Here is a 14336-nt window from a genome sequence, read left to right on the forward strand (position 1 = left end):
ATATAAAATTTAAAGGAATGAATTGACCCTGAACCCTCCTTTGGGAAAGAGACAGGAGATGCCTGGGCAGGTAAAACCAATGAGAATGAACAAGGTGCCATGCCCTGTGGGAATCTGGGAACAAAGAGGCTAGGCCAGGCTTCCTGGGTACAGCCAGTCCAGGCAGGAATTGGGGGCACAGTCAAGCCAGGCACGGAGTGGGAGCAGGTACAGCCAGGCCAGGCAGGAATCGGCGGCACAGCCAAGCCAGGCCAGGCACAGAGGGAGGAGCAGTTACAGCCAGGCCAGGCAGGAATCAGGGGCACAGCCAGGCCAGGCACGGCAGATGGGGGAGCGGGTACAGCCAGGCCAGGCAGGAAGCACAACTAGACCAAGCCAGGCCAGAAAGGCGGGGGGGGGGGGGTAAGTACAGCCAGGCCATGTTATCAGCCATACTCACTCAGGCACTGCAGGCCATTTTTATTCGTCAGAGGTTTGGTGCACAGTGAACAGCTGGTGCAGCTGGAGAAAGTTCCTGGCGCCAGCTGGTGCCCATTGACCCTTTTCCACCTTTGGCTCTTTTCTCTCTCTTTCTGTTGGTCTTTGTTCTTACCCTAGAAGGGGGAAAGCAGTGTCATGGCACAGAGTAGCAGGAGTTCACTCTGGGTGCGCACACACACACATAGAGCTGACCCCTCAGCAGAGACGTTGGGCCCATTAGCGCTAGTGCAATTATGTGGTTAGTACCCGGCCCGCATGTGTTCCCCAAGGACTGAGCCAGCCCCAGAGTCTCTGCAGCCCCACTAGGGTGGGTGCACATGTGACTGAGGGCAGGATGCAGTCTGCGTGCAGCAAAACGTCTGCACCACACCCTAGAATATAAACTCACACCGACTCCCTACCCGGGGGCTGTTGCCTGGGGAGGGATGTGCCCCGGGCAGGGACCATGCACTGGAAAGAAGACAGCTTCCCCAGGGCAGTCCAGCAGCCAGCTCTGCCAGCCCTCTCCTCACCCTTTCCCCACACGGAAGGCCGTGCTGCCACCTGGAGGAAATGTCCTCCCTGATTGGAACTCCCCGCATATTGGGCAGCCCATGCTAGAGCAGCCAGGACAAGTCCTGAGCAAATCTGGCCCTGGGCGGGGCGTAGGGAGCAACGCTCCGAGCAGGTGATATTAGGGGCTGGGCTGCTGTCATGCTCACCATTGAGGAGACCAAGTCTGTCCCAAAGCAGCCCCACTAGACCCTGCCCTAGACCCTGGGGAGCTTACATCCTCTCTGGTGACAGTGCTGTGAGCCCCTTATGGGTTCCACTTTTCTCCCTCACCTTATCCTTCTGCCGGTACCCAGTGACGCGGTTCCGCAGGCAACTCAGCCGGTGCTTCACCTTGGTGCCTCTCTCAGTCTTGTCATTCTTCCCGTTGTCCTCAGCCCTGAAACAAGCCAGGAAACCAGTCTCATCCAAAGGGAAGGCAAGTGGGGGCGAGAAGTGCCATGGAAGCCCTGGGACAGGCATGTATCCCACTCACAATGCCCCCAGGAGAGACACCCAATGGAACTCACCCCAAGGGCCCCCCCCAACATTGAGTTTCCCAAATCTCATGAGCATCAGGTTCTGTGCGAGTTGCCTCCCACATCTGCAGCCTTGTGGTGAAGGTGCTGAGCTCTCCAGGGACCTGGGTTCAAGTCCCAGCTTAGCCACTGACTTCCTGCATGTCCTTGGGAAAGTCACTTCCCCTCTGTGACGCAACACCTGTCTACAAGAGGAGGAGAGTAACCCTGCTGCCTATTTGGACAGTAAGCTCCTTGGGGCAGGGCTGCATCTGTGCAGCACTCAACACAATGGGGCCCTGATCCCGCCTGAGGCAGCTGGCTGGGATGCCTGGGTGGATGGAGAGCTGGGACACGGGAGCTAGGATGGGGACATGGGGCACCCGTGCCAACGGGTCACTTACTCAGACAGGAACTCAAACCAGGTGAGGTTCTGCTGGGATTCGCTGCTTCCCTCGGCTGTGCAGGCCCATTGCTCCGTCCTGAGCAGGGGAACGGGACAAGGCATCAGACTGGGAGGAAGAGTAAACTGCCCCAGAGCTTCTGAAGGGAGCGAGTTCTGCCTCTCCAGGGGGACCCCAGCAGGCTTTGCACACCCTGGGGGGGGGGAATTGGTGTGGGACAGTTCCCGTGTGGGTCCCTGGCAAGCCCTGCATGGGTGGCTCTGCTCCTAGGGTGGTGTTGGGGGCCGTGTACACTGTGGATGTCAGCTCCCAGGAAGGTCTTGGGGGGGATCCTGGTGGGCCTTGTGCACCCTGGGGGGCTGTTGCATGGGAGCTGCCCCAGGGGGCACTGGGAGGTAGGACAGCCCATGAGACTAGCCAGCCCCTAGGTGACAGGTGCCTTCTCCCAGCCCCACACTCACCCGTGATACTGTTTCAGCTCCTGCAGCACCTGCTGGACGATCAGCCTGCCAGGGAGGAGGAAAGGGGTCAGGAAGTCTCCCTACCGGCTGCTGCTTCAAACCCCCGTGCAGCTCAGTCCAGGGCAAGATTCATGGCTGGGGTAGCAAGAGCCAGCAAAATGCTTCCCTCATACCCTGGTGACTGGAAGGAGCAGCTGACGAAGGGAGCGTGCCAGCTACGGAGACCTGCCTGCAGGGCCACTTTGTGCCTCACACAGCATGAAACACGAGCCCAATGCAGTCACTGGGAGTTTGGCTGACAATCTCAGTGAGCCCAGGGCATTTCCCAGAGCATCCCATGGGTCCGGGGCGCATCCCAGAGCAGGCACTCCCACGGCTCATGGCACTGCTGTTAATTGCTCTCTTACAGCTAGAGGCTGAATCCGGATCCCCAGCAACTCAGAAGAATGTAGAGAATCACTGACCCACCCCCTGCTCCAGGATCACTGATACCTACACATGGTCTGGGGCCACATGGTCCTTTTCAATCATCTCCAGCGCAGGCGGTTCAATACCTGGAACCCAGGGAAAACATGGTCAGTGGGGATGCCAGCTGCCTGGGCTGCCCCTTGGCAGAGCGCCACATTGCAAGCTAGGTACAATTGACCCTGGGCCTGCTGGGCTCCCACTCTCCCTTTAATGGGGAAGGAGGGTTGCTGTGGAATCTGCCTTGGTTTCCCAACCTGTCCCTTCTTTGCTCCGTTCTCTCTGCTGCCTCCTTCACATTCCCCTTGAAATCAGAGGCCAAGAGCTCAGCCCATCACGTATGTTCCAAGCTACTTGCACTCCTGCACCACTTCTCCAATACATCCTCTTTCTGCTCCCTCCCCAGCTCTTCCCATCTGAGGGCCGGAGATACACGCACATTGCTTGATGGCAGCCTGGCGGGCTCATTAATGGAGGTTTCAGCAGCAGGCTCCCAGGGTGTGGACAGAGCAGAGCTCCCATGAGCTGGGATGCTTTGGAGGTGGCAGGCCATGGTCAAACCCTGGTGTTTTCATGGGTTCCTTGTGCTCTCCAACAAGTTTTGTCTCATCACCCTGCTCTGAAGCAAGGGGTTTCTGAATGAGCAAGAGTAAAGGGGAAGGGGATCTTTCTGAGCAGGGTTTGTGTGTCAGCAGCTTTACCCAGGGAACTTCACAAAGGGATCATAAACCGCAACAGGATACCCAGCAAGGTGATGGTCAGTTCTCTCTCTAGCCTGCCTCTGCTTTCCTAAAGCCTGTCCAACCCAGGAATGAGAATCTGCGATTCTGCTCTAAAGGCTGTGCCCTGCCTGGGTTTATCCCATGCCAGGCAGGCTCAGTACTTGCTGGATGCACATCACCAGCCATTCTGGAAGCTCGGTTACCAGGGGAAGCTGCACTGTGCCCCTGACAGGCAGGACTGAGGCTCATGTAGAGACTGTGTTGTTGGGATGCCACTTTCTGTCCATAGGGCACTGTTTGTTGTTGTGTGCAACCAGGGATCCGACACCGCATCCAGCCATGGACACATTCTGTGGCATTGGAGACAGCTATGAGGTCAGGACTTGCATACCATGGTAACAAGGGCTATGGAAATTCCTTAGATCAGACTCAGGCTGCGTCTGCACTGCACCTGGGGCTGTAGTTTCTGGCTTGGGAAGACATAACCACACTAGCTTTGACTGAGCTAGAGTGCAACACACAGTAACGTAGCTGCAGTGAAACAGGCAGCAGCATGGGCTAGCTACCCGAGTCCATACTCGGGGCTGCACAGATTTCGGGACTCTCCACAGGATCTCCTGCTAGTGCACGTTCTTAAGACTATGTCTGTACAATTAACCTATTTCATGCCAGGCATTTACTCACCTTTGGCAGCTGGGAGCGACACCTCCAGGCTGTGAGAGATCAGAGGAGAGGAAACCTTGTTGCAGGCAGAAGGGACATACTTTGACTTCAGTCTCTTCCCATTGCTGTCATATTCCTGGAAAAGAGAAGAATCATCAACGCCTCCTGCCCTTCATGCAGCAAGGGTGCTTCAGGGGCACACAGTTAGCACCAGGGTTCTGCTGATGACCCCATCCCACCGTCTTGGTGGAAGTCACAGCCAGATAGTTACCACACGGCATAAATCAGGGCCTCCCCTCAAAACCAATTACACTGGAAAAAAAACCTTGGGAATAGGCTGACATCCTACCCCACCCTTTGGTATTTAACCAGAGTTACGATCACACGACATGCTGGAAAAGCCATCTATTTACTAGGGTTTCTAGGGAGGGCTGAGGGTCTGGGCTTTAGGATGGCGTGGAAGAAGTATATGCTGCTGTGATATCTGCTGTCTATCAGCTAGGGTGCCTAGAACTTTTGTACAGGTGTCCTTTTTAGATATAGTGAATCGAAAGAAACAAAGGCATTGGGTAGAGCTGCTAATCAGGAGACCTGGGCTCTGTTCCTAACTGGCTTGGACTCTCGGTGACCTCTACATCAGGTTCCCCATCTATAAGATGAGGGAGATGTCCCTCTTCTCTGGGGCTCTGATGGAGTCTGTGAGCCTCACTGCACAGAAGCCACCAAGTGACGCATGTTATTATTATGCAGGAACGTGTGCCCGTGACTCGGGGCCCAGGGGCTGGAGCAGTTTGTCCCAGAGCAGAGTGAGGACACAGTTGAGGATTCACAGGTGCCAAGGTCCCTGGGGGTAGTGCGGACAGGAACAGAGCCTGGAGAGACGGGGCACAGGTTGAGCCTGCATGTCCCGCAGTCCAGCATCTCCCACTCCCCACAGCATGCCACGGGCACGGCTTTCAAGCCCACTCACTGTGTCCTCGTGATCGGGCACGATGGCGAAGTTCAGGTGTAGGGGCTCTATCTCCACTTTTATCAGAGCGCTGCCGCCGCCCCCCCAGGCCTCCACCCCAGCCGCGGGCAGCTCCAGGGACACACGGGGAGCCAGACAGGGCAGGCTCCTTTCGAGCTCTTCTTGCTCCAGGTCACTGGCCATCTCGGAGGCATCCAAGCTTAGCCTAGTTCAGGAAACAGAAACCAACTCAGACCACAGGAAGGTAGCGAAGGCAGCAAGGGGGCCAACAGAGGACACTGGTCCATGCCCTCCCCTACAGCCACCTGTCAAAGGCCTCATCCCCAGGGACAGACAGGAAATCCAGGCCCAATTCTGCACCAGATACGTCTGTTCCACAAAGGCCGTTGGCCCTCAGTGAGGGCCCAAGCCAGTGATTTGTGCTGTTAGTCTGAGGAAGGTGAGCAGAGGCCAGCCAAGGAAAGCCACACCTGCATCCCCATTCTAGGACAGCCAGCTGAGGACAAGAAAGGCCCATTACAGGCACGAACTACTTTGGACAGCAGCCTGGGGGTGACAGATAGGAAAATTTCCTGCCATAGCCTGGAAAAAATATATTTGTGAAGGTATAAGGGATACGATTCCTTTGGGGTCCAAGGCCTCCAGCTGGCTGCCTGCAACCCCAGCCTGCTGCACCTGAGAGGAGAGCAGAAATGTAACTAGCTGATCTTTATAAGAGAGGGAGAGACTCCAGAAAGCTGAGGGCCAGGGGCTGTTCCCCTAACGGACTGCTGCTGGAGCCACTGCAGAAAGGAATTGCTCCAGAAACCAAATGGGCAGAATGGAGACTGTGGGAAGTCTTGAATTATTGAGGCTCTGAGGTCAGAGCCAGGAATTTTGGGTTGCTGAAGGTATTGGTGTGAGGGCCAGATATGGGGAAGGGACCACTCCGCCTGCACAGACTTTGAGGGAAGAATCCATGAGGTTTGATTTGTTTTGTTTAGAAGGGTTAAAATAAACAGCAAACCCAGCTGGAAACTGCTTCCCTGGGTTCTTTGAAGGGAGCTTGGACAGAATAACCCCAGGCAGCAAGCTGGCTCTCCAAGAGCAAAACCTGGCCTGGTAAGTAGGAGGAGTGTGCTATAAGATAGGCCCCAACCCTTTGCAGCACTGAATTAAGTTTAAGTTATCTGTGAAGTCCACTGTATTGAATGCTATGTTTATGGATTATTGGGGAATTGGAAGCAACTTCTCTAGGGGGAAATGTGGCCAAAGTAAACCCTGACAAGTGTTGTGAGCCTCAAAGTTCTGTTCTAAACAACGGGCTAGACACGGAGGATCTTTTGGGACAAAGTGAAGTGGGTTTCCTAGGAAATTCCTCGGGATGAATGTAAATTCACACCACCCGACCCAGCTTTCTGAAGCTATGCCTTGAGGACAGAACCGCTGTCTGCTAATTACTACTCCAGAATCTGAAGAGCTAAAGCCCAAGCAGTAGAAAGGAGAGCGTGACCGATTCACGGTGGTTCTTGTTTTGAACTAAAGCTGTTATGAACTTGTAACCACACAAAACCCCTGGGGGTTTGAAGGACTGTCCACCGGCCAGAGCCCTTGCTGGCATTAGGGGTGATCTCTGGTGAGTTCATTAGCATGCATGCAGGCTCTTTTAATGTTTTTAATATGTTTTCTGTGTACTGTTTTCACCTTAGAACTAGACGTGCTTGCTTAGAAAGAGTTGAGTGGTAACAGAACCGTCGGCAGTTACGCTGCTTATTGCCTCTGTAGAGAAAGCAACGTGCAGACGCTAGGTTAGGCCGTCTGATTGGCTGGGGCTATTGTGGCATAGGCAGGGAACCGTGCAGCCGGGACATACCCCAGTCAGGAGGGAGAGAAATGCGGGTCTCCGCCCAAGAGAGGTGAGGGCTGCGGAGCTGGGCCCCTAAAAGTGGGTGACCTTACTAGATCACTCTAGAATTTACAGATCAGTTTTTCTGATCATCAGCATGTTCATGACCTGCCCATACCCCCGCAGGGCAGACTGTGCCAGCAAACACTGCTGACCCCTGCCCAGCCCCTGTGAGGTTTTGGGACAGACATGGGCAGCTGCCCAGCCAGCATGGCCTAACTCCATTTGCATGCTGTATGCCTGTTGGCTAAAACACCATCAAAATCACATTGGGCTTTCCCTTTGAAAAAGCCTGATTTTGCAGGCAGGGAGCCACTGCCATAAAACTGTCCTGTAAACCCTGCCACCACCTGCTTACAGTGGAGGCTGCTAAATAGGCAGGACAAAGAAATCCTCGTTCAGGGGGCCACAAGCCAGGATAACTCTCCCCTGTCCCCCAAGGCCCTGATGATTCCTAGCGTGCTATCAGGACGCCAGCCACGTAGCAGCGAAGTGATGAATAGAGACCAATGGAAAAATCTTATGGTACCTTGTGGGACCTAGGTGCTGATCGTTGTCACTTGGCTCCTGCTAGCCAGACACAGGTCCCAGGAGAACCAGACACACTCCCCTTCTCTACACATCATAAATCACCCAGAAAGGGGACTGACCAAGGCTGTGGCTTGCTCCTGGCCACTCTCCACACTAGCTCACATGCTCCTGCCACAACATAAGCTGTGAACGATACACAGTGGATGGAACAACAATAGGTCTTAGGACCGAAGCCTGCGCCTGATAAAGAACTGCCAAGATCTCAGCACAAGATAATTCCAGGGCACCTTATAAGGAGGAGGAGATAAAAATAGTCGTTGCTGGCTCACAGCTCCCTCCCTGCCGGCAGCCAGATCAATACGTTCATCCCAAAGACACACCAGTGCACAGAAATCCCACCCAGAGGCCTGCGTGTGACAGAGCACATGCGGAGGAGGCAGCTCCAGCCCTGGCTCAGCCTTACCCACAGAACACCCTCTCTCCAGCCACAGGAACCCAGAAGAGGATGTGGCTTGCCAGAGAGGGCAGGGTCAGAGCTGGGATCACATGGGCAGGCTCCCTCCAGGGGAGAGCAGCTGGTTTGGCAGAGCTGCCCACCCAACACCTTCTCCTGCTGGCACAGCTGGAGCTGAGGGGACAAGGATGGGCTGGTGCCATTCTCCAGAGCTCCTCCCTGGGGCAAAGGGATGCAGGCAGGGACCCCGCTCACCCCAGGAGGGGAGATCCTCTTTCCAGCTCCTGGGCCTGCTGGGAAGGGCCTTCTTGCTGCTGCTGCCCCTCGCCAAGCGGCTAATGGTGCAAAACCCTCTTCCAGCCCCCCACACCCAGGCCTCCTGCAAGAGTTTACATCCCACAGAGCACAGGGAGTGGGAGGCTTCCAGGCCTCCCTTGGCAGAGGCTGACTAGGGAGGGGGACCACCCAGCAGCAGAGAGATCTGGGCTGCCTGAGCATTCCAGCCAAAGCACTGCACAGGCCTTTGCTGCTCTGGGTGGGCTGCCAGCCAGCCCCTTGCAGGGGGAGGAGCAGAGATGTCAGCAGAGAGCAGACCCATTGTATGGGTGGCTCAGGGCAACCCGGGGTACTGGAGTTCTTTCCCTGAATGGTTACTGGGGCTGGGGTGTCCTGGGGGAGAACAGAGATGGCACAGTCACTGTCAAGCCAGCAGCTCCTCCCAGCCTGGTGCTGCCACCTCGGACTAGAGGGGAGCTTGGCCCCAGGGCCCAGTCGGGTGCCTGGAGCGAACAGCCATAAGCCAGCGCTCAGTTCTGGGGCGTTCCGGCTGGGGAAGGAAGCAGCATCTTGGGGCTGCCGGCTCCTTGAGACACTGGGCTTACAGCAGCTACACTGAAAAACCTGCAAGGAATGTGGGCCCCTGATAGTCAGGGGTCAGCTTCAGACCCTTGGGTGGTTCTTGGGCCGTATGTAGCCACAACATGAATAACCAAGGGGAAGACCCAGACCTGCCCCCTTCCCCGTCTAGGGAAGCCCAGGAGAGGGACACCAGCCCCACCCCCAGCCTAGGGGAGTTTTTTGGTCACACAGCAAGCGCAGGTGCATCCCAGGCAGAGGAAGCGGCAGCCCCTTCTCACCCACAGGGGCTCAAACCCTGATTTCAGGTGGCTGGAAAGCTGCTGTTTCACCACATCCTCTCCCCCTCCTTCCCCCCACAGGCCCCACACAAGCCTGGCTGTGGGAGCCCTGCCGTACCTGCGCCCGCTGTCTGTAGGTGACACAGGGCTTTCCCAACTGTGCCTCCATGAGGTGGACATGGATCTCATTAGCGCGGGGAAGGACTCCCCATCCTCATGCCGCTCCGGTCCTTTACCCTGCTCTGCCTGGCACCCCCCTGCAGGGGGGCTATCCGGGAGCCCTGCCGCACAGGAGCAAGCAGAGTCACTGTTCAGGAAATGGCAGCTGGCGTCCCTGTACTGCACTGAGCCGGAGATGGGATCGGGGCAGCCAATGCCCACAAGCGTTCGCCCCAAGCCTCCAGGCTTCTCTTCCGGTACAGGACAGCCTGGCGCCGCCTGGCCTGTCCGTTCGGGCAGCATTGCCATTGCTGGAATCACACAGGCCTCTGGCAGGTTCAGCAGCCCCAGGTCTCTGTAATACTCTGTGTCATGGAGAGCTAAGTCTATGGAGAGGAGATCCTCAGTACTGCTGTGCACGCTGCCCATCAGGGCATCCAGCTCCGGAGATGACGCGTCTTCCTGCCAAGGGAGCAACAGTTTAATACCTTGGGAAGAGACCAGGCACAGCAGAGCATGGCTGGGGCAGACCATGCTGCCCGGGCCTCAGAAAGGGGCATGCTCCCACTCACACTAGCTTCCCTTTCACCTCTTGTGACAAGCCAGGAGACAGCTGGGCCCATCCAAAGGCAACTAATCCCTCCCTCCTGGGTTTTGGAATATTAACACTTAACATGTTGTCCCTGATACCTCGGAAACACACCCAGTCCACCTCACCTTCCCCTGTGGGGGAGATATCACTGTCGCCCTGTGACACACAGGGACTGGCAGGACACGGGGAAGAGGCACAAAGGGCTGGAGTTAGGCTTTCTGACAATTATGGCTTATCACCTGGCTGGCTTTGAGGACTGAGACGTGAGATTTTTGTGTTGCTGCCCGCACCAAGAGCAGGGCTCTGGTACCTTTCTGCACTTTGCCTCGGGACAGGCACTGCAGGCCCAGAGCAGGGCAGTCGCTGGTCTCAACTCTGGAGGGCGAAGAGCAGGGCACAAAGGGCTTCTCTGGTGGGTGAATTGTGCTGCCATCTTAGCATGGGAGTGCCTAATGCTTCTGCCCTGTGGCATGTGGCATTCCTGTGCCTGACTCCCACTAATGCCAAGGGAAGGGGAGTGCGTTATTTCCCCCTGCACAGGGGAAGTACACCTCCCAAGCCCTCCAGGCTCCCCAGTAGCCCTGCTCTCCAGTCTCACATCAGTGCAAATCCTCCAGGACATTCTTCCCCTCTCTGCAGGAGACCGAATCAAAAGCTTTCGCTGCTGCAAGGCCAGAGGGTGGGGGATACAAATGCTGGCTGGGGGCTGGGCTGTCTAACCTCTGACCCCTTTCACTTGGATCCAGACCCAAAGCCAAGGGCTTGAGCATCAGGTCTCTGCAAGTGAAGCCATTGGCTGAGCAGAGCAGCCTTGGTGCAGCAAAATCTCACTCACTTTCGCCAGAGAAACAACCATCCATCCACAGCACCCTGCGGAGAACAGCGAGACTGCCACCAGGGCAGAGGCAGTCCCAGGGACCTGATGCTTCCAGCGGGGACTGTGGATGGGAGCAGAGGACAGACAGGACACTGGACACTGTGCTAAAAGGGAGGGGGACTCCCAGTCCAGAGCCCTCCCCACAGGGCTGCCTGCCTAGCCCCTGCCCACTCAGCACTCTCACCCACAGGACAGTGCTTTGGCAGCAGAACTGTAGGCCACACTTGCCTTTTCCTCTGCCATGCTGGTGAAGAAGACTTCATCCTCAGCAACCAGGGATGGGGAGAAGGTGTCTGGGCTGCTGCAGTCTGACGTGGGGATGCCGCTGGCAGCGAACTCCCGCGAGCATGGCTTGCAGTCTGACCCTGCAAGAGAGAGAGACGGTCACGGTCGCTCAACAAGAGGGAAATGGGAACAGCCACAAGGGCAGCGGTGGGTCAGATGCACCCACGCAGAGCGAGTGCAGAACAGGGCAGCCCCAGTATCCGACACATGGCGCGCAGCCCCCTGGGCTCCTACGTGGTGGCCGTGCCAGGGGCCATTGTGACCTCAGCAGCCATCAGCCCGGAGCCAGCTAGAGAATGGCATGCCATGGCCACCTCGCTGCAGGTGCACTGGAGATGCTGCAGTCTGCCCCACTGAGGCCCTCGGGCTGCTAACGAGATGCCAGCGCAGCTGGGCAGAGGTTAAGCTGCTGGTGGCAGAAGGCAGACACTGGTCCTGCGTTCCCCATGGAGGGCTGTAGGGCACTAGATACAGACAGCAAAGCCCTAGAAAGGAGACAGCACAGTAAGTGCCAGAACTTGGCCAAGCCAGGGTCAGCTGGGCGCCCTCCTTAGCCCTTTGCACAGAGACCAGGGGAGCTAAGGAGGAAGCCCCAGCGAGATGAGTCAGCCACTGACTAAAGAAGGCCCAGGCACTGCAAGCTGAATGCTGACCCCTGTCTCAGGCCAGGCCCAGCCCTTCCCCCCGGGCTGCTCATTTGGACGTGTCCTTTCAAAGAGGGTTTACCCCCGAGAAGCACTGCCCCAGCCTGGACCCAGACCCAGGCCAGCTCCCGCCCCCCCGCCGCAGCGTATGACCTCCCTGTCCCTAAAGTACCCCCAGCCACATTATGCCATGCGGGATTCACTGTTTCCTCACCAAGGACGTCAGAGAGGAGTTGGGCCTGCCCTGTGCACTGGCCCAGCATCAAGTCACACCCAAGCAGCAGCCAAGGAGAGCACCTCCATGGAGGAATGAATTTTAAACAATAACCTGAGCACATGGGCCATTAATTGAGCCAGATGGTGATCAACTTGGGGCCTTGGTGGCCAGGAGATCTGGCCGTGACAGAGGGAGGGGATGAGCAGAGTCTCCACGGCCCCTACAACAAACAGCCCAGGTGCCTGCATCCTGGTGCAGCAGGAGCAGGGCATCTCTGTGGGGCACACGGGGCCTGCACAACCCCCAAGGCCTGGCGTCCCTGCCCCAGGGAGGGTGCAGCAGGGAGAGCCCAGGGCACACGGGGCCTGCCTGGAGAAGACAGAACGTATATCTGCTAAATTCAGTATAAAATCAAATGGCACGAGACAAGGAATCTGTAACCAGATGCCTCTGAGCGTGATCAGGCCCTGACTGAGCCAGGGGAGCCACCAGCCATCTAGCTGGGCACTACGTTCCTCCCTGACACAAGGCCCTTGTGATGAACTTGGCCCCTTCTCTCCAATGCTGACTATGTCCCCATCACCTGCCCTAGGACAGACAGCAAGCGTGACACCCTGACAGCAGAGAGGGCGATGGGCTGTGGGGAGGCCTGCACTGAGAAAGCCAAATGTCAAACTTAATTATCATACACATTGTAAGGAGAGTGATCACTTTAGATAAGCTATTACCAGCAGGAGAGTGGGGTGGGAGGAGGTATTGTTTCATGGTCTCTGTGTGTATATAATGTCTGCTGCAGTTTCCACAGTATGCATCCGATGAAGTGAGCTGTAGCTCACGAAAGCTTAGGCTCAAATAAATTGGTTAGTCTCTAAGGTGCCACAAGTACTCCTTTTCTTTTTGCGAATACAGACTAACACGGCTGTTACTCTGAAACCTGTCATTGCTGGGGCTGTAAATGCAGTATTTCTGCCCCAGAATGTGCCTGTTCCCTGCTCCCTCGTGGCCCAAACGGGGAGCTCAAGCCCTTCCACTCGCAAACTGAAATTCCCCTTCGCCGCCAACGGGTGATAAATATTATGCAGAATGTCTCCTGTCCCCCCAGACCTCCTTAGGCAGGGCCCCTCCATAGGGCAGCGCAGTGGGATTGGCTGCAGTTCTGCTGCATGGAAATGTCTCCTTCGCTCGTGATCCCCAGGGAACAGGGGAGTGCTTGTGATGGGCTGTAACTCTCCACAACGTGCCTCACAAGCACAGAACGTCTCCACTGGCCCCAACCCAGTGATACGTAAGTAAATGCGGCTCCTGAATGAAAGCTGAGAGCGGGGGGGCGGGCTGAGAGATTCAGGGCAGCCCTAGGGCTATGGGAAGCTTTCTTGTGGGACCTCCATGGCTCTCAGGAGGGGAGCCCCAAATTTCAGCTCTCGGGGAGGAAGCAGGGCTACTCGTCTGACCAGAGCTACCACAGACCTTCAGGGATTGAAAATCTAAATCATGAGCCAAGCAGGGCCCCCGGGCAGGCCTTGTCCTGCGAGCAGCTGAAATGCCACACTCCTTAACTCCCCCTCCACTGCACCTTGGCAGGGCAGCGCCTACAACCATCATGGGAACCAGCCGCCTTCACGTCCCCTCCTTGCTGGCTCGGGTCTGGCATGAAGGCTGGGTTTGGGTTCACTGATCTTCTGCCCCACTTGTTCTCTTTCCAGGGTCCGGCAGGCTTCCCCATCCCCAGCGTCCCCCTGGTGGCAGCGGCACCAGCTCACCGGGCACAGCAGCACGTGCCTGAGCAGAGTCTAGGGCAGGCAGCCAGCTCGCGCTCCGCCAGCCCGCTCTTCCCAGGATTGCTACAGCAGGCGACTTACTGTCGCCATATTGTGAGGCCTCAGGCCTCTGTCTGCAGCCACAGTAAGACAGCAGCAGCCAGTAGCTAAGCAGCAGAAAGTCACATCCTCACATTCCATCTAAATTACGGTACATTAAAACAAGGTCATAGCAGGCTGTTAAGAAGGAGGCTCCTGACCTAAGAGCACCCGCCATCACCAGAGAACGAAACAGATCTTAAGATGGTTAAAGAAAACTTAGTTTGATAGCGTCTGTCTGGCAAGAAATCACTTATCAATAGTTGTGCTTGTAAAATCCTCATTTCTTTATTGTTTTATCTTTATGGTCCCCACTTCTCTATTGTTTGTCTGTGTGATCTCTGTCTGGTTCTTTGATTGTTTCCATGGGTGGCGGATAGCGTAGGCAAGGGGAGGCTTTGTCTCCCCAAACAGCCTGCTGTGGCCCCACCCCCAGGCCAGCATGCCTCCTGCTGCAACTGGGGTCACCAGGCAGCTGCTGCTGGG

The 14336-nt window shown here is 56.4% G+C and overlaps 1 protein-coding gene across 1 annotated transcript; it reads right to left on the reverse strand.

The window, feature by feature from the left end:
• Positions 1–425: 425 nt before the first annotated feature.
• LOC144257514 (rho guanine nucleotide exchange factor 18-like) lies at positions 426–11091 on the reverse strand. The gene is made up of 10 exons (XM_077805486.1): positions 11033–11091; positions 10211–10346; positions 9339–9841; positions 5215–5419; positions 4266–4380; positions 2891–2948; positions 2395–2439; positions 1934–2011; positions 1306–1411; positions 426–593 (listed from the first exon to the last, which is right to left on the reverse strand). The coding sequence occupies exons 1-10, from the start codon at positions 11089–11091 to the stop codon at positions 426–428; spliced, it is 1473 nt and encodes a 490-aa protein (XP_077661612.1).
• Positions 11092–14336: the final 3245 nt, after the last annotated feature.

This window comes from Eretmochelys imbricata, chromosome 25 (assembly GCF_965152235.1).
Source record: "Eretmochelys imbricata isolate rEreImb1 chromosome 25, rEreImb1.hap1, whole genome shotgun sequence".
Taxonomy (NCBI): Eukaryota; Metazoa; Chordata; order Testudines; family Cheloniidae; genus Eretmochelys; species Eretmochelys imbricata.